The sequence below is a fragment of the Mirounga angustirostris genome, unplaced genomic scaffold (genome assembly GCF_029215605.1).
Source record: "Mirounga angustirostris isolate CCGP_5_RB_7025 unplaced genomic scaffold, mMirAng1.0.hap1 SCAF_9, whole genome shotgun sequence".
NCBI classification, from domain to species: Eukaryota; Metazoa; Chordata; class Mammalia; order Carnivora; family Phocidae; genus Mirounga; species Mirounga angustirostris.
This window is the reverse complement of record NW_026991717.1, coordinates 134,141,730-134,167,728: the sequence shown is the minus strand read 5'-3', so window position 1 is coordinate 134,167,728 and position 25,999 is coordinate 134,141,730. Positions and strand designations below refer to the sequence as shown.

General features: G+C 36.6%; 1 protein-coding gene across 1 annotated transcript in view; it reads right to left on the bottom strand.

Moving 5' to 3' along the window:
• The window catches only part of PPP4R4 (protein phosphatase 4 regulatory subunit 4), a 103,887-nt gene that overhangs the window by 69,699 nt on the left and 8,189 nt on the right, over nt 1–25,999 (bottom strand). Inside the window, exon 3 of the mRNA XM_045901456.3 lies at nt 1,949–2,051. Within this exon, the coding sequence (XP_045757412.1) occupies nt 1,949–2,051 (103 nt within the window). The remainder of the gene's footprint in view (nt 1–1,948; nt 2,052–25,999) is intronic.

The window sequence follows — 25,999 nt, the reverse complement described above, 5'->3', positions numbered from 1 at the left end:
TGAACTCATTAATGAAAGGATTTTTTCAAAATAATTGTGAAACCTCTAAAGGCCACTATTCTCCACCCTTCATCTTTTAATTTTGCTTTAAGAAAGTGTGGATGCTCAGTAGGCTGTCCATGAACCAGATTTAGCCTGCTCAACACAGAGTGCATAGCGTGCTCGGTATTTTTAGCTTTAAATCAAATTCACTTACCTACAATAATTCCTTAGTCGAGACTTAACCACTTGTTCCCTTCTACTATCATTTAACTGGCACTTCCAGGTGTCATGCCAAGAAGCTTAGGTCAGTTACTATCACTGAAATTGAATGTGAAATTAAACCTGGATGGTGGAGACTTAATTCCATTGAAAATACAGCATGAGGGGGCGCCTGGGTGGCTCAGTTGGTTAAGCAATTGCCTTCGGCTCAGGTCATGATCCTGGAGTCCCAGGATCGAGTCCCACATCGGGCTCTCTGCTCAGCAGGGAGTCTGCTTCTCCCTCTGACCCTCCCCCCTCTCATGTGCTCTCTCTCTCATTCTCTCTCTCAAATAAAAAAGAAAGAAAGAAAGAAAGAAAGAAAGAAAGAAAGAAAGAAAGAAAGAAAGAAAGAAAGAAAGAAAGAAAGAAAGAAAGAAAGAAAGAAAGAAAGAAAATACAGCATGATTCTGGGAAAAATAGCTATGAAAAATGGATTCACTTTTGAATCACACGCAAAGCCAAAATAAACATTTTCTCAATTCACTATTGTAACCAGTAAAAAGAAATTCATAATGCCTGCATAGAAATGTGGGCATCTTGTAAAAATAACATGCTACATCCCTCACCTAAATCATAGCGGCCAGAACCATGATGTATATGTCTAAAAATGAAACTCAAGAACACACTAATAATTATAGTTTTTAAACACATATAAATTAATAAAAAATTATGAACAAGCTATAACCAACCAGAAAGCCAAAGCAAAGTATACAAAACTCACTCACTATCAGCAAACATAGTCCCCATTAGTATGTAACCTCCCTGACCCTAAATGGTAGGTAAGCTCCCTGAGGACACATAAGCTGTTGTCTGCTTTGCTCATTCAAGTTCTTACAAATAAGAACAACACTCTGCACACAGATAAATAACAGATAAATAACAAATGCTATGTATCAAATATTTAATATTATATATTAATAATCAATAAATATTAAATACCAGAGAAAAGAATGTTCTAATAAATCAAAGATTTTTGTTTAAAGCAGGAAAACTAATTCCGAAGGAATTTAGGAATCAATAAATAAATATAAAACTAAAACTGTGATGGCAATTCAATCTTTATTTGGTGATTCTTTAGAAGTCACTAGAGGGTGACTATTAGGAATATTAATTAAATTTAATTATCGGTGTTGCAGAAATACTATTAAAATAAATTTACATCAACAGAATACCAAATAAGATAGCTATGATTTCATAAGACTAAGGAAGATGATTTTTTTTTTTGAGCTACTAAAAAGCTACCTTTATTAATGTCTTGGGGCACCTGGGTGGTGAGTCGATGAAGTGTCCAACTCTTGGTTTAGGCTCAGGTCGTGATCTCAAGGTCATCTCATGGAGCCCCCCGTCAGGCTCCACACTTGGCAAGGAGTCTGCTTGAGACTCTCTCTCCCTCTCCCTCTGCCCCTCTTCCCTCCCCCTGTGCATGCACACTCTCTAAAACAAACAAATCTTTTTTAAAAACAAAATGTCTCTACTGAGAAAATGACTAAAGAAACATTTACAACTTAACATCTGGATTTTTCCCATTTTCAGCCAATTTTCCTAAATATTTTCATTATAACTCAAAATGTGTATTATAATACTTCCTCCACTCCACAATTAGGTACAAAAGATCAGCCATCCAAAATTCTGACATCTCCTCCTGATAATGACAATGTGCTACTGGAAAAATGGTAAATTCAAATCTTATTTCACACCAACTTACTCTAACTTTCGGCAAGACTCTCCGAAGTGTCTCAGCAGGATTCTGTCGCATCAAAAATGGAAGATTTGCAATCACACTTGTTCCTTGGATATCTTGGCCAGCACTTACAAAGAAAAGACAAATTTAAAATTTGTAATTACAAGCCGAGTGCCTAGTTTACAACTATAAAAAGCAGGGAATTTTAATGATAAATGCTCACAGACATCTGACAAAGTTTTAAACTTTAAACACACCACTTAGATATAAAAATAAAACCAGACCTGAAATTCCATTAAGGAAATCTTCTAACAAATGCACAAAGATATGAATCATGCTTCTGCTAAAACAAGATTCTCTACATACATGTCTTAAGTCTAAAAGTCTTGAGGCGATTTTTAAGTACTTCCTATAAAACTCTACCTCATTTTTTCCTATGACCTGCCAGTTTACTGTACTTTATAAAAAAATATATAGATGTTGCAAAATTTCACTATGGTAAAATATTAATAACCATAACAACAGCAGGGACAGCAACAAAATCGACTTACCACAGACCCATACAACTTTCTTCTGGTACAATGAAACCACTGTTGCACTAGCTGGACTCTGAAAGTTGCCAGAAATTTCTTAAAGATATACTCAGGTATATTTACATGGTACCTTTTTGATACAACATTCATTAGGTCAGTAAAGCTTTCCCAAAATAATCTCAGTGACACTCTAGGGGCCTAACCACCTTGGAGAATGTGTTCAGATTCTTCTGAAAAACTATTTCCATACAGAAAAGTCTTTGTTTGAAAGCATTAGCTAAGCGACATGTGCACATACTTGAAACATATTATTAAAAAGATGCTAGTCAATGTGGCACCACCTCAGATGGAAATTCTACTTTTTCTTAACTGATAACAATTTAAATGTTAATTGCCAACACCATAATATTTATTTTAATTAAAATTATTTTTACTTAGCACTTCAAATAGAACTTTTGTGATTATCTGTACGTAAGAGCTTAACATGGTTTTTTAAAGAATTTCTTAAGGTATTACATTTATTGGCTTCAGAGTTTAATAAGTTCTGTTAACAAGAATCATATCCTGATTCTAAATGGAGTTGCCCCGTTGTGAAGAAAGGCTTTTCCCCTGTTGCAATATGGCAGTGAAATACAGGTCAGCACAATCGTTTCACATCCTTGACGCTCTCAAAGTGAATACTCGAAAAGACAACGTGCTTTCCTTCCAAAATAGAAATGAGAAGAGAGTGAAAGAAGGGACCCATGCCAAGATGGGAAGAAAATCAAAAAAGGGAAATTAGAGTTGCATATACTATAGGTGACCCTTGAACAACATGGGGTTAGGGGTGCCATCCCCCCACACAGTCCAAAATCTGCATGTAACTTTCAACTCCCCCAGAACCTAACTACTGTTGATCGGAAGCCTAACTGATAACATAAATAGTTGATTGATACATATTTTGTATATATATCATATACTGTAATCTTACAAATAAAGTAAGCTAGAAAAAATAAAATGTTATGAAAAAATTCATAAGAGAAAAATACATGTACAGTACTGTAATGTATTTACTGAAAAAATATGCATATAAGCCGACCTGTGCAGTTCAAACCCATGTTGTTTAAGGATCAACTGTACTTCTCCTGGGTCAAATGGTGGCCCTCCATAAGATATGTCTGCATCCTAATCCTGGAACCTGGGACTGTTATCTTAATTTAACAAAGGATCTTGAGACCAAGAAATCATCCTGGATTATCCAAGTAGGCTATAAGCCCAATAACAAGTGTCTTTAAAAGAAACACTCAGAAAAGACAAACCAAACAGAAGAAGGGAATCTGATCACAGAGCAGAGATGGGAACAATGCTGCCACTAGCCAGGGAATGCCAACCGCCACCAGAAACCGGAAGAGGCAAAGAACAGATTCCCCTAGAGTCCTGCTGACACCTTCATTTCCACTTGGTGATACTGATTTCAGAACCAGCAAAAGAATAAATTCCAAAACAGTGAGAGAATAAATTTTTGTTGTTTTCGGCCATCCAGGTAGTGGTGATTTCCCATGGCAGCCACAAGAAACACACCACTAAAGAACTGGGAGAGAGGAGAAATACCTGAGAAAGTAATGTTTCATAAGACAATTCCTGGCCCAAAGCAGAGGTTCAGTGTCTCCTGGAAGGATGGATGAATGGAGAACTCATTAGATGACCTGATGCCAGGAATATATAATATTGAACAGAACACTGGTGAATTTTATTCACTAATTTTGCAATTAGGCACAAAACAATATGGTATCAGGCATCTAATAGATGTGGGATGCCTGGGTGGCTCAGTCGGTTAAGCGGCTGCCTTCGGCTCAGGTCATGATCCCAGGCTCCTGGAATCCAGTCCCATGTCGGGCTCCCTACTCAGCAGGGAGTCTGCTTCTCCCTCTGCCTGCCACTCCCCCCTGCTTGTGCTCTCTCTGACAAATAAGTAAATAAAAATCTTAAAAAAAAAAATCTAATAGATGTGAAGACCAAACATTGCACTGAGGAAACGTAGAAACAAACAGAAAACAGGGGCGCCTGTGTAGCTCAGTCATTAAGCGTCTGCCTTCCATTCAGGTCATGATCCCAGGGGCCTGGAATCGAGCCCTGCATTGGGTTTCCTGCTCAGTGGGAAGCCTGCTTCTTCCTCTCCCACTCCCCCTGCTTGTGTTCCCTCTCTCATTGTGTCTCTGTCAAATAAATAAATAAAATCTTAAAAAAAAAAAAAAAATAAAATAAAATAAATGGCAGATTTAAGCCCAAAATATCAATAATTACATAAAACATAAATAGTCTAAATTCATCAATTAAAGGACAGGAAATGGCACAGTGGATTTAAAAACATGACTCAACTAAATGGAGCCTACAAGGAACTAATCTCAAATAGAGTAACAGCAGCAGGTTGAAAATAAAGGACAGAAACAGGGATCAGAAGAAAGCAGGAGTGGCTAGATTAGTACCAGATAAAGTAAACCTCGAGGAAAAAATCACCAGAAACATTAACGTTATATCATGATAATAGAGACCATCCTCCAGGAAGACATAGCAATCCTAAACGTGTGTACACCAAATAGAATTGCAAAGTATGTGAAACAAAAGCCTACACAACTGAAAAGAGAAATAGACACATTACACACGTACATGGACATTTCCACACCCCTCTTTCAACAACAGATGGAACAAGGAGACAGAAAATTATCAAGGACATAGGAGAACTCAACAACAGCATCAGCCAACAAGATCTAACTGATATTTATAGTACACTCTGTCCAACAACAGATTACACATTCAAGTGCCCAAAGGATGTATGTCTAAAAAGACCATATCCTGAGCCATAACACAACCCTCAACAAATATTTAAAGCTTGAAATCAGGGGCACTTGGGTGGCTCAGCTGGCTAAGCGTCTGCCTTTGGCTCAGGTCATGATCTCAGGGTCCTGGGATCCAGCCCGGTAGAGGTGACGGGCTCCCTGCTCAGAGGGGAATCCGCTTCTCCCTCTCCCTTTGCTCCTCCCCCGTTCATGCTCTCTGTCTCTCTCTCTCTCAAATAAAATAAAATCGTAAAAAAATTGAAACCATACATTGTTTTCTCTGATCACAATGGAATCAAACTAGAAATCAATAATAGATCATTTAAAATTCAAAAATTCTTGGGGACTAACACACTTCTACATGATGCATGGGTCAAAGGAGGAGTCCCAGGAAAATATAAAAATACATCCACCTGAATGAAAATGAAAGTACAACATATCAAAATTTGTGGGACACAGTGAAAGCAGTGCAGAGAGGGAAATTTATAACACTAAATAAATGCATACATTAGAAAGGAGGAAAAATCTAAAATAATAATCTTTCTACTATGAGAACCTAGAAGAAGAAAGGAATCACGATAAAAACAGAAGGAAATAGTAAACAGAAGAAAGTAATGACATAAATACAGAAAATGATATAGAAAATAAATTTTTTAAAAAACCTCATTCTTTTAAAGGATCAATAAAATTAGGGCACCTGGGTGGCTCATTCAGTTATCTTGATTTTGGCTCAGGTCATGATCTCAGGGTCATGAGATCCAGCCCTATCACTTCTTGGCCTTTTGGCTAAGATCAAGTACATGAGATTGAGCCCTGCATCAGGCTCCATGCCAGGCTTAAGATTCTCTCTCCCTCTCCCCCTCCACCCCCATTCATTCTCTCTCTCTCTCTCTCTCTCTCCCCAAATAAATAAATAAATAAATAAATAAATGAAGGATCAATGAAATGGACTACCTTCTAGTAAAACTGGCAAATTAAAAATGAAAGAAGACACAAATTATCAACATCAGGATTGAAACAGCATATCACTACACCCTATAGACACCAAAAGGATAATAAGAGAATACTACAAATAATTTGACATATATAAATTTGAGAACTTAAACCAAATAGACCATTTCCTAAAAAAAAAACCCACAAACCATCATAACTAACCCAATTCAAACAGATCATTTGATTAGTCCTACAACCATTAAAGACACTGAATTCTTGTCAAAACTCCTTAAAGAAATCTCCCAAGTCCAGACAATTTCACTGGATAATTCTACCAAACATTTAAGGAAGAAGTAACACCATTCTACACAATCTGTTTCAGAAAACAAAAGAAGGGAGAACATTTCCTAAATTACTTTATGAAGCTAATATTACAGAAATATAAAACCAAAAAGACCAAAAAGAAAAACTTGAGAACAATATGCTTCATAAATACAGATGCAAAAATTCTTTTTTTTTTCAGATGTAAAAATTCTTAACAAAATATTAACAAGTCAAATACAGTGACATGTAAAAGGAAAAGTTATATACCATGACCAAATGGGGTTTACTCCAGGGATGCAACGTTGGTTCATTTTTCACAATCAGTGTAATCCATCATATTAACAGGTTAAAGAATAAAAATATCCATGATCATATCAATCAATGCAGAAAAAAACATTTGACCAAATTCAATACATGAACACTGAAATTACAAATACAATACCACTTGAAAAATGAAATACAAAAATAGAGAGGTTTAACACAATTCATACCAAAAATCTAAACAAGATTTTTGGGAGACACAGACAATATTTTTCTAAAATTTATATGGAAAGGCAAAGGAACTAGAATTCTTGAAAAGACAAAAATTATACAAATGGAGAACCAGATTAGTGGTTTTCAGGATTTGTTAAAGATGGGTGTAGGGAGGGAAATGAACGTAACTAGACAGTGATAGAAATCTTACCTATCTTGATCATATCAGTATCAATATCCTGGCTGTGTTGTACTATAGTTTTTCAAGATGTTACTATAGGAGGAAACTAGGTAAAGGGTGTATATGGGTATCTCTGTATTATTTCTTACTCCTGTATGTGAATCTATAATTATCTCAAAAGGAAAAGTTTAATTTAAAAAAAAATCAATCAATATGAGAGAATTCTTTAAAAACACATATGAGCATCTCAATAGATGCAGAAATCTGACAAATCTAGCATTCATTCATGATTTAAAACTATCAACAAACCAAAAATTCCTAGATAAAGAATGCCCTTCAGATAAAGGGCATCTATGAAAAACGTACAGCTTTCTTCATATTTAATGGTAAATGAATGAATGCTTTCTCCCTAATCAAGAACAAGACAAAGATGCTCACTATTACCACTTCTATTCGACATTGTGTTGAAGGCTTGGTTTGTGCCAGGACAATAAGCAATAAAAAGAAATTAAAGGCTTATGGATTGCAAAGGAAAGAGTCAAATTGGCTTTAGTCACAGACATTATTGTCTACAGCAAAAATAAAACTTACATGGAAGGGCGCCTGGGTTGCTCAGTCGGTTAAGTGACTGCCTTCGGCTCAGGTCATGATCCCAGGGTCCTAGGATCGAGTCCTGGATCGGGCTCCTGGCTCAGCGGGGAGCCTGCTTCTCCCTCTGACCCTCCCCCCTCTCATGCTCTCTCTCTCTAATAAATAAATAACATTTTAAAAATAAATAAATAAAAAATAAAGAGACCTTTACTTTAAAAAAAAAAAAAAACCTTACATGGAAAGGCAAAAGATCTCGAATAGCCAAAACAAACTTGAATACAAACAAGGTTATAGTAGAGCAAATATTACCTTATTTCACAACTTATTATAAAGCTACAATAAAAAAGTGTGGCACCAGCATAAAGATAGTTCTGTAGATCAAAGAAAAAGAATCAAGTGTCCAGGAAACAGACTCAAACATAAATACATGGTTGATTTTTGACACAGGTGACAAGATAATTCAATGAGGAAACGATCATCTTGGCAACAAATGGGGCTGAAACAAATGGACAGCCATATGCAAAACATAATGAATCCTTCCCCAACCTGAAGCCACATACAAAAAATTAACTCAAAGTTTCACGTAAAAAGGAGAAACACAGAAGGACCATGATGTAATTCCATACATAGCTACCAAAAGAAAAAGAGAATAAAGAGTGGACTAATAGCCCTAAAGACAATGAAAGACAACCATGCCCACAAAACAGCTAACTATAATTACTATTTCTCCACAAGCAAAAGAGAGAGAGAGAGAGAGAGAGAGAGAGAGAGAGAAAGGAAGAAAGAAAGAAAGGAAGAAAGGAAGAAAGGAAAGAAAGAAAGAAAGAAAGAAAGAAAGAAAGAAAGAAAGAAAGAAAGAAAGAAAGAAAGAAAGAAAGAAAAGAAAAGAAAAGAAAGAATAAGATGTAGGAATTTAAAACCCCATCAATGATAATTATGAAAACTCAGAAATAAGGTGATAGAATTCAGGAAAGAAATGAAGAAAATATTTCAAAAAACTAAAAACTAGAAAGAACACAAGGGTGAATGAATGCAATAGATAATGCCTTAAGAAAAATAAAAGGTGAATCAAAAAGAAAAAGAAAAAGAAAGATAATTTTTAAATAAAAAAGATTGAAAAGATTTGGGAGAAAGTAAAAAACATTTGAGAGAAAGTGATATAAAAGCTAGGCAAAAAAGACCAGCTCCTACTTTTAATAGGAGTCCTCAAAGAAAAAAATCCAAAGCAAGGGAAGTGTTTAAAAAAAGAAAAAGTTATAAAATGAAAACTTCCTTTAAATTAAAAAAAAAAAAAGATTTAAAAGAACACACCATATACCTGAGAAAACCAATCTAGCATAACCAACACTGAGATATACTTGACTTTACAGAAAAAAACAATCCTTTGGCAAAATCAGCAAATTACTGAGCAACAAAATCAGATTGCCATTAGATTTTGACAGCAGTAAAATATTAGAAAACCAAATAATAGTTTACAGGTAATATTGCTTACCATAAACAGGACATGAAGAAACATACAAAGAAAGTGAACTTAAATTATAATCACCATAATCTCTATCAAACACAAAATCTAAATTTAATTTCTTTTTATTTTAAGATTTTATTTATTTGACAGAGAGACACAACGAGAGAGAGAACACAAGCAGAGGGAGTGGGAGAGGGAGAAGCAGGCTTCCCGCGGAGCAGGGAGCCCGATGCGGGGCTCAATCCCAGGATCCTGGGATCATGACCTGAACCAAAGGCAGACGCTTAACGACTGAGCCACCCAGGCACCCCTAAATTTAATTTCTAGAGTTAATTTATGTCCGGCCCTTCTCCCACTCAGGGAGAAAAATGTGTATTTTATGGGTAATGTGTTGAGTATTATTGCTTAGAAGGGAAAGCAACTGGGTTAGCTAATCATTCTCAATGGGAGTGATCTCCTACCCACCAAGCACCAGGACACATATGACAAAGTCTGGAGAAATTTTGATCATCACAATTTCAGATGCTACTGTAATCCAGGGGTGTAATCCAGGGGTAGAATCCAGGGATGCTGCTAAACCTCCTACAATGCACAGGACTGCTGTCCAGAGCTAAGAATATCAACAACTCATTTTGGTTGGTTTACACAATGGTTTGCACAAAGTAGCTATTAGCTGAACCATATGACTTTGCCAATATTAGATAACTGTTGACCTACAATAATGGCAATTTCATATTTTCAACTTACACACTGAGCTTAGCAGAAATATATTAAGTCAAAGACTTCAAGGAAGTGCACCAACCTTTACAGGTTGGTAACCACAATATGCTAAAGCAGTGATTCTCAAACATTACCATGTACCAGAATCACCCGGGAGCACCTGTTAAAACTGGGCCCTACTTTGAGAGATTCAGGTTCGGGAGATCTTGGTGAGGCCTGAGAACCTGATTTCTAACAAGTTCCCACGTGACCCTAATGCTGCGGGTCTGGAGACAATACCATGAGAGCTACTATGATAAAGAATTTAAAAGAAAAAAAAGAGGAGACTGCAAAATTCTTCACATTTTTAGGACTACATGAGTGAAATGAGCCAAGTGCACAGTAGCAGTTTGCCCAAATGAAGCAGAAGGTCCATCTGATGTTGAATGCATTTGTTCGCTCCTGCTGTTAGTCCTGGCAACAGGGTTCCTCTTCACAATAACAATGTTCAAAGTGATGTGGCAAAGAACAGCAGAGGTGGAATAACACGTAGTCTGCTCAAATGCTCATTACAGAAAAGCAGGAAGAGGAGCGTGGGAAGGGATTGTGCATCTGACAAAAGAGACAATGACAAGAGTAGACGTGGCCAGATGTTAAAGTGAGATACTGCGCTTGCATGCCTGGAAATTTCCTGGGTGCTGTGGGCTCTGCTGCTATCTCCTGTTTGGTAAATAAACCAAATACGTGTGGATCTACGCAATCATCACTGATTGTAATGAACCCAAAAACGGTCAGCATAGGTTGAAATCAACAGTATAAAATTCACTTTATTGCTATTTGATATAGTAAATGTAATTTTAAAATAAATGTTGACTCGATATTATTATACTTTTTTTTTATATACAAAGTAAGCTTCCTAGAGTTCAAAACCTACAACTTTCAACTGAAAGGCACAAGGGACCATCATCCTGGCTACAAAATGCATTGTCCCTTTGTGCCCCAGCTGTGCTATTCTTTGGGACATGTTCCCTTTCTAGGATACTCACTGAGAAAGAAAAAGGACACAAGCCCACTCAGCAAACCATTCCTCTAAAACTAAAAAGAACTGGGTTAATCATCTAATATGTATACTAGTGGCTAAAAAGGAAAGAGGAAGGAAAAAAAAAGACAAGATAAATAAATGAATTTAGGACAGCTATCTTCTAAATTCTAAATTAATGTTACTAATTATTTTATTCCCATTGGGAGAGGCACCTATTTTAAAGACCCATTTATAATAATATCATCAACCAATGAAAAACAAGTCAATCCGCTCAAGCACTTCTCACTGTAATAAAGGTTCGGTCTTCCTTGTCGCCCAAGCTCCTGCCACTGTCATGGGTAACCTCAGCATTCAGATAACCAGCAAACAGCTAGCTCTTGACCCCTCTACTCCAATGATGTTTTGCCCAAATTTTACATTCCCCAATGCTTAGCACAATCTATCGCATGTAAGAAAAGCTCCATAAATATTTGTTGATTTAAACTGAATTTGCCTCCACATCAGCAACCACTGTCACATGCTGGATTTTACCCTTACCTGGAAATGCTTAGCTCTAGAATCTCAAACTCTGGGATCTCACGCACTGGCCATAAACTCTTATATTTCTATTTCTCTATCATTAAATCCATTTTTTTTACCCTCCTCCCATTTCTAACCTGTCAATTCCTTCTTATTCTCCAGTTTCTAATATTCCTCCTAGTGCCTCTTTCTTTCTCACCAGCCTGAACCTGCCTGGCTGTTCCTCCAACCACACTCTCACCAGTCACCTCCTTCTTCAGTTCTCCTCCTCCTTGACAACAACAACAACAACAAAAATAATATCTAATACACTGCATGCCAGGCATTATGCTAAAATGAGCACCTTACTGGGGCGCCCGGGTGGCTCAGTTGGTTAAGCGACTGCCTTCGGCTCAGGTCATGATCCTGGAGTCCCGGGATCGAGTCCCGCATCGGGCTCCCTGCTCAGCAGGGAGTCTGCTTCTCCCTCTGACCCTCCTCCCTCTCATGCTCTCTGTCTCTCATTCTCTCTCTCTCAAATAAATAAATAAAATCTTTAAAAAAAAAAAAATGAGCACCTTACTTGTAGTCATATTATTTAATGCTCACAATCTTATGAAGTAGAGTAGATACTTTTATTAGCTCCATTTTATAGATAAGGTTAACTAGGGCTTAGAAAGATTAATGCTCAGAGTTACCCAGACTGTATAACCCCAAAACCCAGGCACGACACTGCCTCTCTTCTAACCTTTGCGCCCAGCCAATACCAAACCCATCCAATTGTGCTTTCCATCCCACTCCTGCTCCTAAGCTATGGAGAATTATGAGAGCAAACTGTATAACTATGCTGTGTAATGCTTTTAAAAACATGATTTCAAAAAGAGCTGGTCCTCAATGATGCTGGGGGGAAATAAAATGATAATCAATTTGTGGTAAATCAAGAAAAGGACCAGAAATTCTTAGTATATCGTATTGCCCAAAGCACTTTCAGAAACATTATCTTGGGTCTTCAAACATGGGGCTATCTGTGCTAGTTTATGAAACCCATGCCCTTCCCACAAAGAAGGCTAGAGCTGCATGTTAGAACAGATCTGGAGACTGACAAGACTGCCTTTCTCTATCCTTGTACCTTGCTTCAACCTTCAAAGAGCTCAAACTCTAATGAGGAAGACAGATGCACACACTAAGAATTCTGACTGTATAGCAAAAAGTCCTATCTCTTTTCCTAGCTGGCCAACCTCACTGTTTATTTAATTTTAAACCACTGGGGAAAGGGAGAGGGGAAGGAACAGATACCATCCAAAAATGATGACATAACATGGTCAGTCACTACCAGAGAAATTAATCTGAGAACTCTAGCTTTGCTACTGTTAAACTACATGTAGGATCTCAAATGATTTGTGTATACACAGTCTGTGGTCCTAATCCTAGCAGCTCTCATTTCAAACTCAAAAATATAACACAGAAGCTGCTGACGCCGTGTTTGAATGCAGAACAATGAAGCAGATGCCGTACAGGCCTTGTTTTGAGTTTGCAATGAAAGTCAACTTCACGTAGTTGACATTTAATTATTTCTTTACTCAAAGTAAATTATTAAACAGTTTGTTTTAATGAATGGAGCAAAATAAATTAAATGATTAGCTCAGAGAATTAAACCTCCAAGAAAAACAAAACCTTTTAAGACAAAGATGACTCAGGAATCTAAAGCAGAAGATGCAGAATACCAATCCACAATAGCAGTCATCTTTCAAATGTGGCATATTCTCCTATGTTAGTACTATAAAATCGAATCCAGAATAATGTTAAATCTTCCGAGTACCACCTTTACATAGTTAGGGAAACATTCAACTCTGCTTAGTCATTATGCTTAGAATCATAGAGAAATATATTACATTTTTGAATAGCACCAAGGAAGGGTAAAAGAAAAATTAACATTTAAGGATCTACAATGTGCCAGGCAGGACACTTCACATAATCACATTAATCTTCACAATATATGAGCAATATATTTCTATCCTTACTTTACAATTGAGGAAACTGAGGCCCAGAAAAATAAAATGCAAATTACTCAAAGCCAACCAACTACTAAAGACTAGAGCCAGCCAGAATTCCAACTATGACTTCTAAGCCCATACCTAACCTAGGGCCACGATACCGAGGACAACGTCACATCTAAGAAGTGGCTAAACTGTCAGCCTAGAAATGTCTCTAAGTTGATAATGCTGCAAGAGAAAAATGTGCACACGATTTATTTAGTAATATTCATGTTACAATAAATTCTTTAGCTGACAATTTCCACTCTGTATCTTTTACTATCACAGTGCCACATCAACATAGTAGGCAGAAGGTATGTGTTCATTGTGACGAACGAACAAACTCCTCTCTTGATTGAACTCAGTTATACAGACAGCATTTCCTTTTGAGTGGCTCTCCAACTTCATATATCAACTAGTGAGTTCCTTTCCCCTTCGGTCTACCAACAAGGGTCTACCTCTGGCTCTCCACGTATGTATCTTGGAATTACTTTCACCTTCCCTTTCTCCCTCATACCCCACAGCAAATCTCACAGCAGCTTACAAGATGAGCATTATTATCTTCACTTGTCCTGGTGTGGAATGAAATTATTACGGGGCAATTATTAACTATGTCAAGACTATTTGATGCTAACTTTGGTATGTTTTTATTTGATTATACATAGAAGGATAATTATTATTAAAATGTAGTTTGTTATATATATCTACATACATATGTACAATATATGTATATATACATATATATACTATATATATGCGTGTATATACACACACACACACACACATATAAATACACACACAGGCAAACTTGTGTGTCCATGCCAGGTCACAATTTAAAATTCTTGTATGTCATAGTAAAAAAAAAAAGGAAATCACTGCTCCACAGTATTCTGCAAAGAGTAAAAGGAAGATTACCAAGGTCTGCCCTACGTAAATAAGCTACAGCAGAAATGTTGAAAGGTATGCAAAATATAAGTTCAGGAATAACTATACAAACTTGGAAGATTTCGGAGAACACTGTAGTCTCTCTGATTAATTTTGTAATCAATCTTTCCACTTCTCCATTAACACAGTAGTAAAAATCTTTTTAAAACTACTTTTAAAGACTATATAGACATATCAGGACATAGCGGGGGAGAAAGGATAGCTAAGAAAGATTCAGTTTACGGAGCTGCCAACCCAGTAAGAGAGGAACCCAGGAGGGAAAACAGAAGAGTAAAAAAAAAAAAAAGAGAGAGATAAAAGCAGGCCAAATCCCTGGTTATCTACAGGAAGAAAAAATGATATATTGCTCTCACAGGAAGGGGAAGAGACCTGATTGCTTAACCTATAGAACACAGGAGGACTGATATGTTCAATTAGTCAGGAAGTACTTAATCAGGACCTGCTGGTGCCAGGCACTGGTTCTGGATTCTCCAACATAATCTAATGATGCTTTATGCCTAGCCACAGACCTTGTCAGACAGCAAGGACTGAGTAAGTGCTTATTATAGACTGGGCAGTGAACTAAGCCCTGGCCGGGATATGAGGGTAGAACAGACACAGCCCTTGCCTTATTAGAGCTTCACAGTCAGAGAAGACAAGTATTAAATGACAATCAATGAAATCATCTCAAGTGTGCAAAGACCTATCAAGGAACCGTACATTTGAGAACATCACTTAATTGAGAGGCCAAGGGAGGGCTTCCTTGAAGAGTTGAGACCTGAAAATGAGTAGGAATGGGTGAAAAGAAAGAGTCGAAGGAACAATGTGTTCAAAGGTTCCACGCCAGATGGGATTCATGCAATCATTTTATAATGGTGTACTGAACACTTATGATTTGCCAGTCACTGTGCTCTGAAAGTAGAAAGAAGACAATAAAAACAAAGCACTCTCATTCTGTGTATCTGAATTAGAGTGAAAAAGAAGAAATGGCTTCTTGCAGAAATTAAATCAATAGGACTTGATATAAAACCAATTACTGAGGGAAAAAGGAAGAGTACAAGATCATTCCCAGATGTCCCTCCAGGATGATTTGAAAGGTCAGGCTCCAATGACAAGTGAAGGCACGTTTAGGTAAAAAAGTGATGAATTCAGTTTGGGGCACATACATTTGAAAGGCCAGCAAGGCGCTCGGGTAGAGACGTCCTAGTGGAGACACCCAGCAGGCAGACCCGGCCCAAAGCTCACAAGAAAAACCCAAGGTTATAGTCACAAATTTGGAAAGTATGTCATAGAGATAATCACTGAAATCTAGGGGTGGATAATATGACCCAGAAAGAGAGTCCCAAACAACATACAGTGGTTCCTGTCTGCTTGACTGATATTACTGCAAATGAAGTACCAAACCAGAAGAAATGTAACACAAACAAATCAATCATAAAATGTAAAAGCTCATCGGTCAACCCCAAATCAATATGCAAAATCTGCCTGAAATGGCTCCTTTTCTCTAATGCTAATGCTAGGATAGAACGGAGTGTGTTGAAGAGGGCCTAAAGCAGTGATCATCTCCAAGGCATAATTTCTAAATCCATAATTCACCTCCTCACATTGTGACAATGAAGAAACCAACATCTATAAAGACTATAGAAGTTGTTCAAGTCAACCAGGTAATTACTGTCAGGGTCAGGACAGTACCTCCATAAAGCAAGAATCTAATTTAAATAAAACAACAAAACTATTGGTTCTATAGTATTTCTTATGAGTTCTAAAAATAACTATTAAATTAATTTCAGGGGGGCCCAGCTGGCTCAGTCAGTGAAACATGTGACTCTTAATCCTGGGGTTATAAATTCAAGTCCCATTTGAGTGTAGAGATTACTTAAAAATAAAATCTGTTTTAAACATTTTAATTAATTGGGGCACCTGGGTGGCTCAGTCGGTTAAGCATCTGCCTTTGGCTCAGGTCATAATCCCAGAGACCCACACCTCCCCGCCCCCACCCCCGCTCAGCAGGGAGTCTGCTTCTCCCTCTCCCTCTGCCCCAGTCATGCTTGCTCTCTCTCTCTCTCCCTCTCTCTCAAATAAATAAAATATTTTAATAAATTAGTAAATAAATAAAAAACTTAATTAATTAACTAATTAATTTCATGCATATATTTTCTTCTTTAAGAGAAACGAAGTCAGGAGCACCTGGGTGGCTCAGTTGTTAAGCCTCTGCCTTCAGCTCAGGTCATGATCCCAGGGTCCTGGGATCGAGCCACGCATCGGGCTCCCTGCCCCGCGGGAAGCCTGCTTCTCCTTCTCCCTCTGCTGCTCCCACTACTTGTGCTCACTCTCTCTCTCTGTCAAATAAATAAATAAAAATCTTAAAAAAAAAAAAAAAAGGAGAGGGGCGCCTGGGTGGCTCAGTCGTTAAGCATCTGCCTTTGGCTCAGGTCATGATCCCAGGGTCCTGGGATCGAGCCCCACGTCGGGCTCCCTGCTCAGTGGGAAGCCTGCTTCTCCCTCTCCCACTCCCCCTGCTTGTATTCCCTCTCTCGCTGTGTCTCTCTGTCAAATAAATAAATAAAATCTTAAGAAAAAAAAGGAGAAACACAGTCAATTTTATCCTTGCTGCCCCTTAAAGAATTATTTTAGACATTCCTATCATTCCTTCTAGCAATATATGAATCACCAGTCCTCTAATTATTTTAAAAGAAAAATACTGTCTAAAGAAATATAATTGCTGATTATACCACACGTAATTCAATGAGTAAATATGGATACATATGAATAAATTTATGAGTTAAAAATGATATATATCTTCCTAAATTATTTTAATATGTTGTCCATAAGACTAGGTCCATGTGCTACTTATGTGGAAATCATAAAGACACTAAGCGGTAAATGGACTTTTTAAATCACAATATGTAATGATTTTTACTACAAAATAATGATTTGATGAAATAACAAGTCATTCTATTCTTATTTATATCTCTACCTGCACAAAAGGATTTAAAAAAGCACCCACTTAAACATGCAAAATATTGAACACTTTAATATTTTTTTTAAATACGAGGCAAAAGAATCAGAGTTGATTGGTATGCCCTGAGCTTTTTTGTTTTTTAAAGATTTAAAGAGAGAGAGAGTTGGGGGTGGGGGGAACAGCAGAGGGAGAGGGACAAGCAGACTCAGTGCAGAGTGCCAAGCGGGGGCTCCATCTGAGGACCCTGAAATCATGACCTGAGCCGAAACCAAGAGTCCGATGCTTAAATGCCTGAGCCACCCAGGTGCCCCTATCCTGAGCTTTTTTTAAACTACAAATAAGTAAATATTTTTGAAAGAATAGAGAAATGAAGGTAAGCTGATAACTGCAGTGAACGCTGAATTAAGTGTACAGTCATAGTGCAAGAAAGGGTCTTAACAGCATGACTAAGTACATATCCCTCACTTTACTAACAGAATAGAGATGCTAAATGATGTTCCCAAGGTCACACAGCTGGTTAGTGGCTGTGCTCTGTCTCTTAGCAACAAGGATTAGAAGAAAAACAGAAGTTTTATAGCTCTCACTGCCTAATAAAAAAAAAACAAAATTAGTGTCAACTAATCATATATATGTAAATATATATATATATAAACATATGTAGATTCCTGTATAATAAATAAGAAACTAGAGCTAATAAAATATATGCTGTTTTGGAACATTAAGAAAATTTTTCCTGAAGAAGAAAAAAAGAGGCCACATCTATTTACCCACTAGTGTACCAAAAGAAATGATAAAACACTGGAATTCTGACCCTTCAGCAGGTTTCTGCCAATCCAGTATTTAAAAACCACCTTGAATAAAGAAATGTGGGAGTTTTTTAATGCCTATATCAGAAAACTACAGAAACCTTGTGAACATTCCTATTTTGTAAAAGAAAGATTTAATCTGCTTAAATATCAGAGATGAGGAACAGGAAAGATTGAGAATACTCACAGGTCTTTAACCTGTGACATGAAGTAGATGACGGTGCCATTTATCTGAGATAAACAAGCAACTCACATATGAGTAAAGATGTGAAGGAAATAATAGACCTAGCAATGCAGATATCTGAGGAAAACATACTAAAAGCAGAAGGAACACAAGTGCAAAATCCGAGGTAGGTGTACACCTGGTATATTTAATGAGTAGCAAAGATGGTTAGAGTACACATCAAACAAAGAAGGGAATAGTAAGAAATTAAATCAAAGCAGTTATGGGGAAGGAAGAGGTAGTCACAGAAATCAGGGAAAGTACATTCTCAAACTGTAATGGAACGCAACAAGAAATCAGTAACAAAAAGACACTTGGAAAATCCCCCAATATTTGGAAATTAAACAATACACTTCTCAGTGACTCATGAGTCAAAGAAGTCTTGAAAGAAAGTTTGGTTGTTGTTGTTTTTTTTTTAAAAAAAAAAAAGCCTTTATTTAAAGAGAGAGAGTGTGCACATGCCCACATGAATGAGCGGGGAGGAGCAAAGGGAAGGGGAGAATCTCAAGCAGACTCCTGGCTGGGCTTAGAGCCCAAGACCAGGACTTGATCTCAGCACCCTGAGATCAAGACCTGAGCTGAAATCAAGAGTTGGACATGGAAGCTTAACCAACTGAGCCACCTTTCAGGTGCCCCAGAAAGAATTTTTATTTCAACTAAATGACAAGACACAAAACATCAAAATTTGTGGAATGCAGTTAAAGCAATGCCTAGAGGGAAATACATAGCATTAAAATGCATGTACTAAAATAAAAGATCTAAAATCAATAAACTAGGATTCCACCTTAAGAAATTAAAGAAGGGAAAACTAAATGCAAAGTAAGCAGAATGAAGGAAATATTAAATACAGAATAAAAATCAATGAAATTGATACAGAAAACATTACAATACCGAAAAACATTAAAGAAAAATGAAACCAAAAGCTGGTTCTTTTAAAAGATCAACAAATTGATAAACCCCAAATGCAAACAAGAAAAAAAGTGAGAAAACACAAATTACCAGTATCGGCCATCAAAGAGGGGACATCAGTACAGATCCCACAAACATTAAAAGGGAATACTAGCATAGTCTAATTCAATGCCCATAAATTCAGTAGCTTAGATGCAATACAGTTAAGTACTTGAAAGACAAAAACTACCAAAACCCACTCAAAAAGAAACAGACAACCCACAGAGCACTATATCTATTAAATAATTGAATTTTTAGTTAAAAACCCTTCCAAAAAAGATAATCCCAGGCCCAGATGGTTTCATTGGTGAATTCTACCTAACATTTAAAGAAGAAATATGGGGCACCTGGCTGGCTCAGCCGATGGAGCATGTGACTCTCGATCTCAGGGTTATGAGTTCAAGCCCCATGTTGGGGGTAGAGATTACTTAAAAAATTTTTTTAAACATTTAAGGGAGAAATAATACCAATTCTACACAACCTCTTCCAGAAAATAGGAAACCACTTCCCAAGTCATTTCATGAGCATCCTCCTAAAACCAAAAGTAGGCAACGATATTATAAGAAAACTATAGGATCAATATCTTTCATCACATTAGATGCAAAAATCCTCAAAACTATACTAGCAAACAGAGCCCAGAAACATTGAAAAAAGACTCATATATCATGACCAAGTAGATTTCATCCCAAGAATGCAAGGCTGGTTCATCATTTGAAAATTGATCAATGTAATTCAGCATATTAAAAAAACTAAGTTAGAAAAGCCATACACCGTATCAATAGATTCAGATAAATAATATTTACAAGATTCACCACCCATTCATAATAAAAACTGTCAGCAAATTAAGAATACTTACATCATATTTAATCGTGAGAGACTGAATGCCTTCCCCCTAAGATCAGAAACAAGGGAGGTCCTCTCTCACCACTCCTACAGGGGAGGAACCTGGCAGATACTACTTTAACCAAGTAATCAAGATTATCAGCACCAGTGATAAATCGTGCTGATAGCATGTAAACCCCTGAAATGATGGGATGAGAAAGGCATTTCACCTCTGTGGATTCTTCCCAAAAGCCCGTAACCCCAATCTAATAAAGAGAAAAACATTAGACAAATACAACTTGAGAGTCATTCTACAGAATAGCTTATCAGTACTCTTCAAAACTATCAAGATATTGAAAGGCAAGGGAAGTCTACAAAAGCATCGCAGCCAAGAGGAGACTAAGGAGATATGCAATGTGGTATCCTGGAGGAAAAGAACATTAGTGAAAAAAAACTAATAAAATCCAAATAGTCTATAGTTCAGTTAATAGTCATGTACCAATGTTAATTTCTTAGTTTTGACAAAAGTACCAAGGTTATGTAAGATATTAGCTTTAGAGAAAGCTGGTGAAAGTTATATGGGAACTCTCTGAACTATTTTTGTGATTTTTCTGGAAGCCTAAAATAATTCCCTCAAAAATTATCTTTTTTAAAAAAAGCAAAATGTCAGGGGTGCCTGGGTGGCTAGTCAGTTAAGCATCTGCCTTCAGCTCAGGTCATGATCTCAGGGTCCTGGGATCGTGCCCCGTGTCAGGCTCTCCGCTCAGCGGGTAATCTGCTTCTCCCTCTCCTTCTGGGCTCTCTCTCTCTCAAATAAATAAATAAAATTTAAAAATTAAATTTTAAAAAAGCAAAGGTCAGAAAAAGATATACTATGTAAACACTGACCAAACAAATACTGGAGTGAGTATATTAATATCAAATAAAGTATCCTTCAAAACAAAGAATATTTCTAAGGATAAAAACAAATATTATGTAACTATAAGGGAGTTAATCACCAAGAAAACTTAACAATCCTAACTGTGTATGTACCTAAATACAGAAATCAAAATACCTGAACTACTATTAAAACTGACAGATTTGAAAGTAGACAAATCTGCGTTTATAGTTAGAGACTTCAATACTCCAGTCTTTGTAATCGGTAGAATAAGTAGATAGAAAATAAGAGATATGGAAGACCTGAAAAATACCATCAACCCACATGACCTAATTCACATTTATAGAACATTATACCCAACAACAGAATGCACAATGCTTTTCAAGTACACATGGAATATTCACCAAAATCAACCATGTTCTGGGCCATAAAACAAACCTCAGCAAATTTAAAAGAACTGAGGTCAAGCAAAGTCAAGTAATGTCCTGTGACCATTACAGAATTAAACCAGAACCAATAACAGAAAGATATCTCGGAAAATCCCCCAAGTAACTGGAAAATTATGTGAGGTACAGATAAACACCAGCCCCGTGTATAAACCATCCCCTTTCCTCCCCACCATTATCAGAGCTGCGAGGAGAGGTGTCCTCTCCCCCACAAGCCCAGGCTGTACTTTTGTGAATCCATTCCCTCTTCAAGACTACTTATTTTTCAGGCAAATATAGTTTAATTTTATTACCAAGAGAATTTCTAAGCAAATACAGTTTATAAACTTATTACCAAGAAAATGTATATGACAATTCTAAGCCAGTCAGACTTCTCAGTCTGATTTTTCATGCACGAACATGTAAATATTTTTATGCTAGCCATATAACTCTCATTCTGCCCAAAACGTATTCAAACCAAATCTACAATGTGCGTAACTCCTTAAAGAAAAAATATTTTCTGGTATTTTTTAGTTCAGCAAAATGAACGGTAGTTTTTCTTTAATCATAATGTTATTGCATCCAATCCTTAATGAAACACAAGCACTTCCTGAATTATGACTATTTACATTACAAATGACAATTTTTTTAAAAAGCTGTGAAACTCTTCACCTCTCCAAGGACGTTCTGCCCTACAAGGATGACCATTAGCACCACCTAGTGGATGAAATAATAAACGGGGATTCAACATCTCTTTTATCTTAAAATTGAGGATACCCTGCTTCTGAAGCAAGATGGAACCTTAAATTCTATCAGGTTCAACCCATTGTACTATATGGAAGGAAGAGAGGGGGAACGGTGCCTGAAGAACTTGACTTGAATGTGATCACAGACACAAACGCCACGTCCCCTGATTTTTACCCTCGCAAATTGGTCCTTCCTATTGCACGTTGCAGCCATGTGCAAAAAAATTAACCTCAAACCTTACCTTCATCATATGCAACATTTGCCTGGAAATGGATCAGAGACCTAAAATTAAGAGCTAACACCTTAAAACTGCTAAAAGAAAACAAAGGAAAAAAAATCTTAATGACCTAGAAGTTGACAAAAATCTCTTAAATATAACACAAAAAGTACTAATTATAAAGGAAAAAAATCAGTAAATTAGACCTCATCAAAATTAGACCACAACAAAGCAAATACCCTTTGCTCTCTGAAAAATACTTTTATAAAAATTAAAAAGCCACAGACTGGGAGAAAATATCTTTAAAACATATATCCAACCAAAGGGCAAAAGCTTTGAACAGATACTTCCCTAAACAAGAAATATGGCTGGCTTATAAACACGTGTAAAGATGCTCAATGGCCACTGATCATTTGAGAAATCCAAATTACAAATACAATGAAACACCATCACACTAGACCACTAGAAACACCATTAAATGGCTTGAAACTAAAAAGACTGATCATACCAAATGTCAAGTATATGGAACAACTCAAGCTCTCATACACTGCCTGGAAATGTAAAATTACAAGTTCACTTTGGAAACAGTTTATCAGTTTCTTAAAAACATAAATATACATCTACTACGTGACCCAGCCATTGCACTTAGTTGTATACCAGAGAAGGAAGAAAGCATGTGTCCACCAAAGATTTGTACATGAATATTTATAGCCACTTAAGTCTGTAGTAGCCAAAAACTGGAAATTACCCAAATGCCTATTGGCAGATAAATGAATAAGCAAAATATGTTATATCCTTAAAATGGAATAATTATCAGTACCAAACAGAAATAAACTATTGATGCATGCAGCATTATACATGAACCTCATAATAGTTAAGTTGAGTAAAAGATGCCAGACAAAATAGTAGATATTCCAATTTATTCCTATAAAATTCTAGAAATTGCAAACTAATCTATAGTGACAGAAATTAGATCAGTGATTGCCTAGATGGGAGATCAGAGGAAAGAGAGAGGATATTAAAAAGGGACACAAAGTTACTTTTGGGAGTGATGGATATGTTCATTATCTTGTGATGATAGCTTTATGGGTGTGTGGGGGGGGTGTGGGTGTGTATACATATATGTATGTATGTCAAAATTCATATATACATATGTCAAAATTCATCAAATCATACAATTAAATGCAGTTTACTGAATATCAATTATACCTCAATAAAACTACAAAAAATGAAAAACATATATATTCATCACATAACCCAGCATTCTATTTTTAGGCATTCATCCAAGAGATATGAAAACATATGTCTACATTCTAAAACAGGAAAAACCAATCTATAGTGACAAAAAGCAGATCACTGGTTGCCTAGGGTCACAGTGGAAGATTAATTGCAAAGGGGCACCATCTGGAGAGAAAACTTTACAACTACAGGAAGTTTCCGGATGGGAATTTTCCCATACATTCTATATATACACCTATAAAATATGTTCTGAATTGCAAACAGGTGATTAAAAAGACCAATAAACCCTGAAACAAATAATACATTATATGTTAATTAATTGAATTTAAATAAAAAATAAAAAGACCAATAACAACTATCCTTTCCTAAACACAACTCTGCACCAAGCACTATGCTTTCTATATACATCTCCTCCAATCTTACAGTCCTATAGTATAGATATTATTATTGCCATTTTAGAATAGGAGGCTTGAACTCAGAGAAGCTAAGCAACTTACCCAAGGTCTCTCAGTAAGTAAATGAGTGAGCCCCAGCCTCTAAGAATAAATCTGGGCTTGTCTTAATATAAAGTATTTCTGACACAATGTCCTGCCTTCTCAACACCCAACATACTTGTTAACTGGGGATGAACTCTATTCTACTGAGCTCGAAGAAAAATGCTTTTGCTTCCTTACTTCCTTGAACACAAGTATCTGCTGGTATAATGTCACTTGTTCCCCAGGTGATCCCTAACACATACAAGTACTCAATAAATATTCTGTACCGTTTAACTTAAACCCATAAGATTTATTCTGAAGTAACTATTAGTTGCATTACAAATCCTTTCCATTATTAATATCTCTGACTATACTTAACAAGATAAAAACTGCCCAAATCTCTCATAATTGCATCATGTTAGTAAGCTCCAGATCTTTCCAATGACATGATATGGGTCACTTTTACATTGATGAAAATAGTTTACTCTTTTGTTAAGCTTTTCCTACAGATTCCATGAGAGCATTCTGCTTTCTACTGATGTCACAGAGAGAGCCTTCTGAAGCTTCAGTAAATAGGAAAAAAGAAGCCAATGCCATTGTTAAAGCTCGTAACAAAAAGCAAGGAAAAGGAGGTGGAAATAATCACCAAACCCCTTACAGTCAGTGACCTAGTACTTTTCCAAAACAGGGTATTCAAGGTTTGCCAAGGACTTAAGTAATTTGGCCTGAGCAATAATGTAAGATATACAGCTAGAATCCATTATACACTCCTCTTTATATGTGAAGCACTAGTCCTCTATTCTAAAACATGAAAATGGAGGCGCTCCCTAGTTCAAGTCATTCAAGCATCACCTTCACAGAGGATGATAATTTGGGCATTTTCTTAAATGGGGCCTCTTATAGGGAACATCCTTGTAGGAAAAGAAAAATGTTCAATGGTGTAAGTAAATCAGGCACAGGAAAACAGAAACCTCTTCAGGCTATTAGTAGGCAGTTCGTTATCAATATGCTAGGAAATTTACATACTAGAAAGTTTGTCACTTTCTTTCCTTAAAAATAAGGGTTGGGCCACTCATACACTGCTGATAGAAGTTTAAATTGGCACAATGTGGAAAATTGTTTAGCCATATCTTTTAAGCTGGACATATGTAGATACCAATGACCAATAATTCTACTTCTATGAAGATAACTAAAAGAAATGCATACCTATGCATACATATTCACCAAAAGACCTGTACATGAATGTTCCTAGCAGCACTATTCATAATAGCAAAAAACTGGAAACAAGCCAAATGTCCATCAACAGTAAAATGAATAATTAAATTGTGACTTATAATGGAATACTATACAGCAATAAAAGTGAACAATCTATTTCTCCATGCAACAATAGGGACAAATCTCTTTTTGAAAAGGTTCAGTAAGAGCTAAGCACAAAACAGTACATTCCATGGTTCCTGCTATACAAAGTTCAAAATCAGGCAAACTAATCTATGATGTTAAAAGTCAGGATGGTGGAGGAACTGGACAGGGTAAAAGGGAGGTACTAGGCTAATACAGTAGATTGTGTTCTATTTCTTAATCTGTGTGCTGATTACATGGGTGTGTTCACTCATGAAAATTCAACAAGCTATATATTTAGCATTTGTGCACATTTCTGCAGATGTTCAAAAAGCTTGTTTTAAGAAACAAAAAAAAATATGCCTATGAAAGTACCACTTTGGGGCGCCTAAGTGGCTCAGTCAGTTAAGCATCCGGCTCCTGATTTCGACTCAGGTCATAATCTCAGGGTTGTGAGATTGAGCCCCGCGCTGGGCATGAAG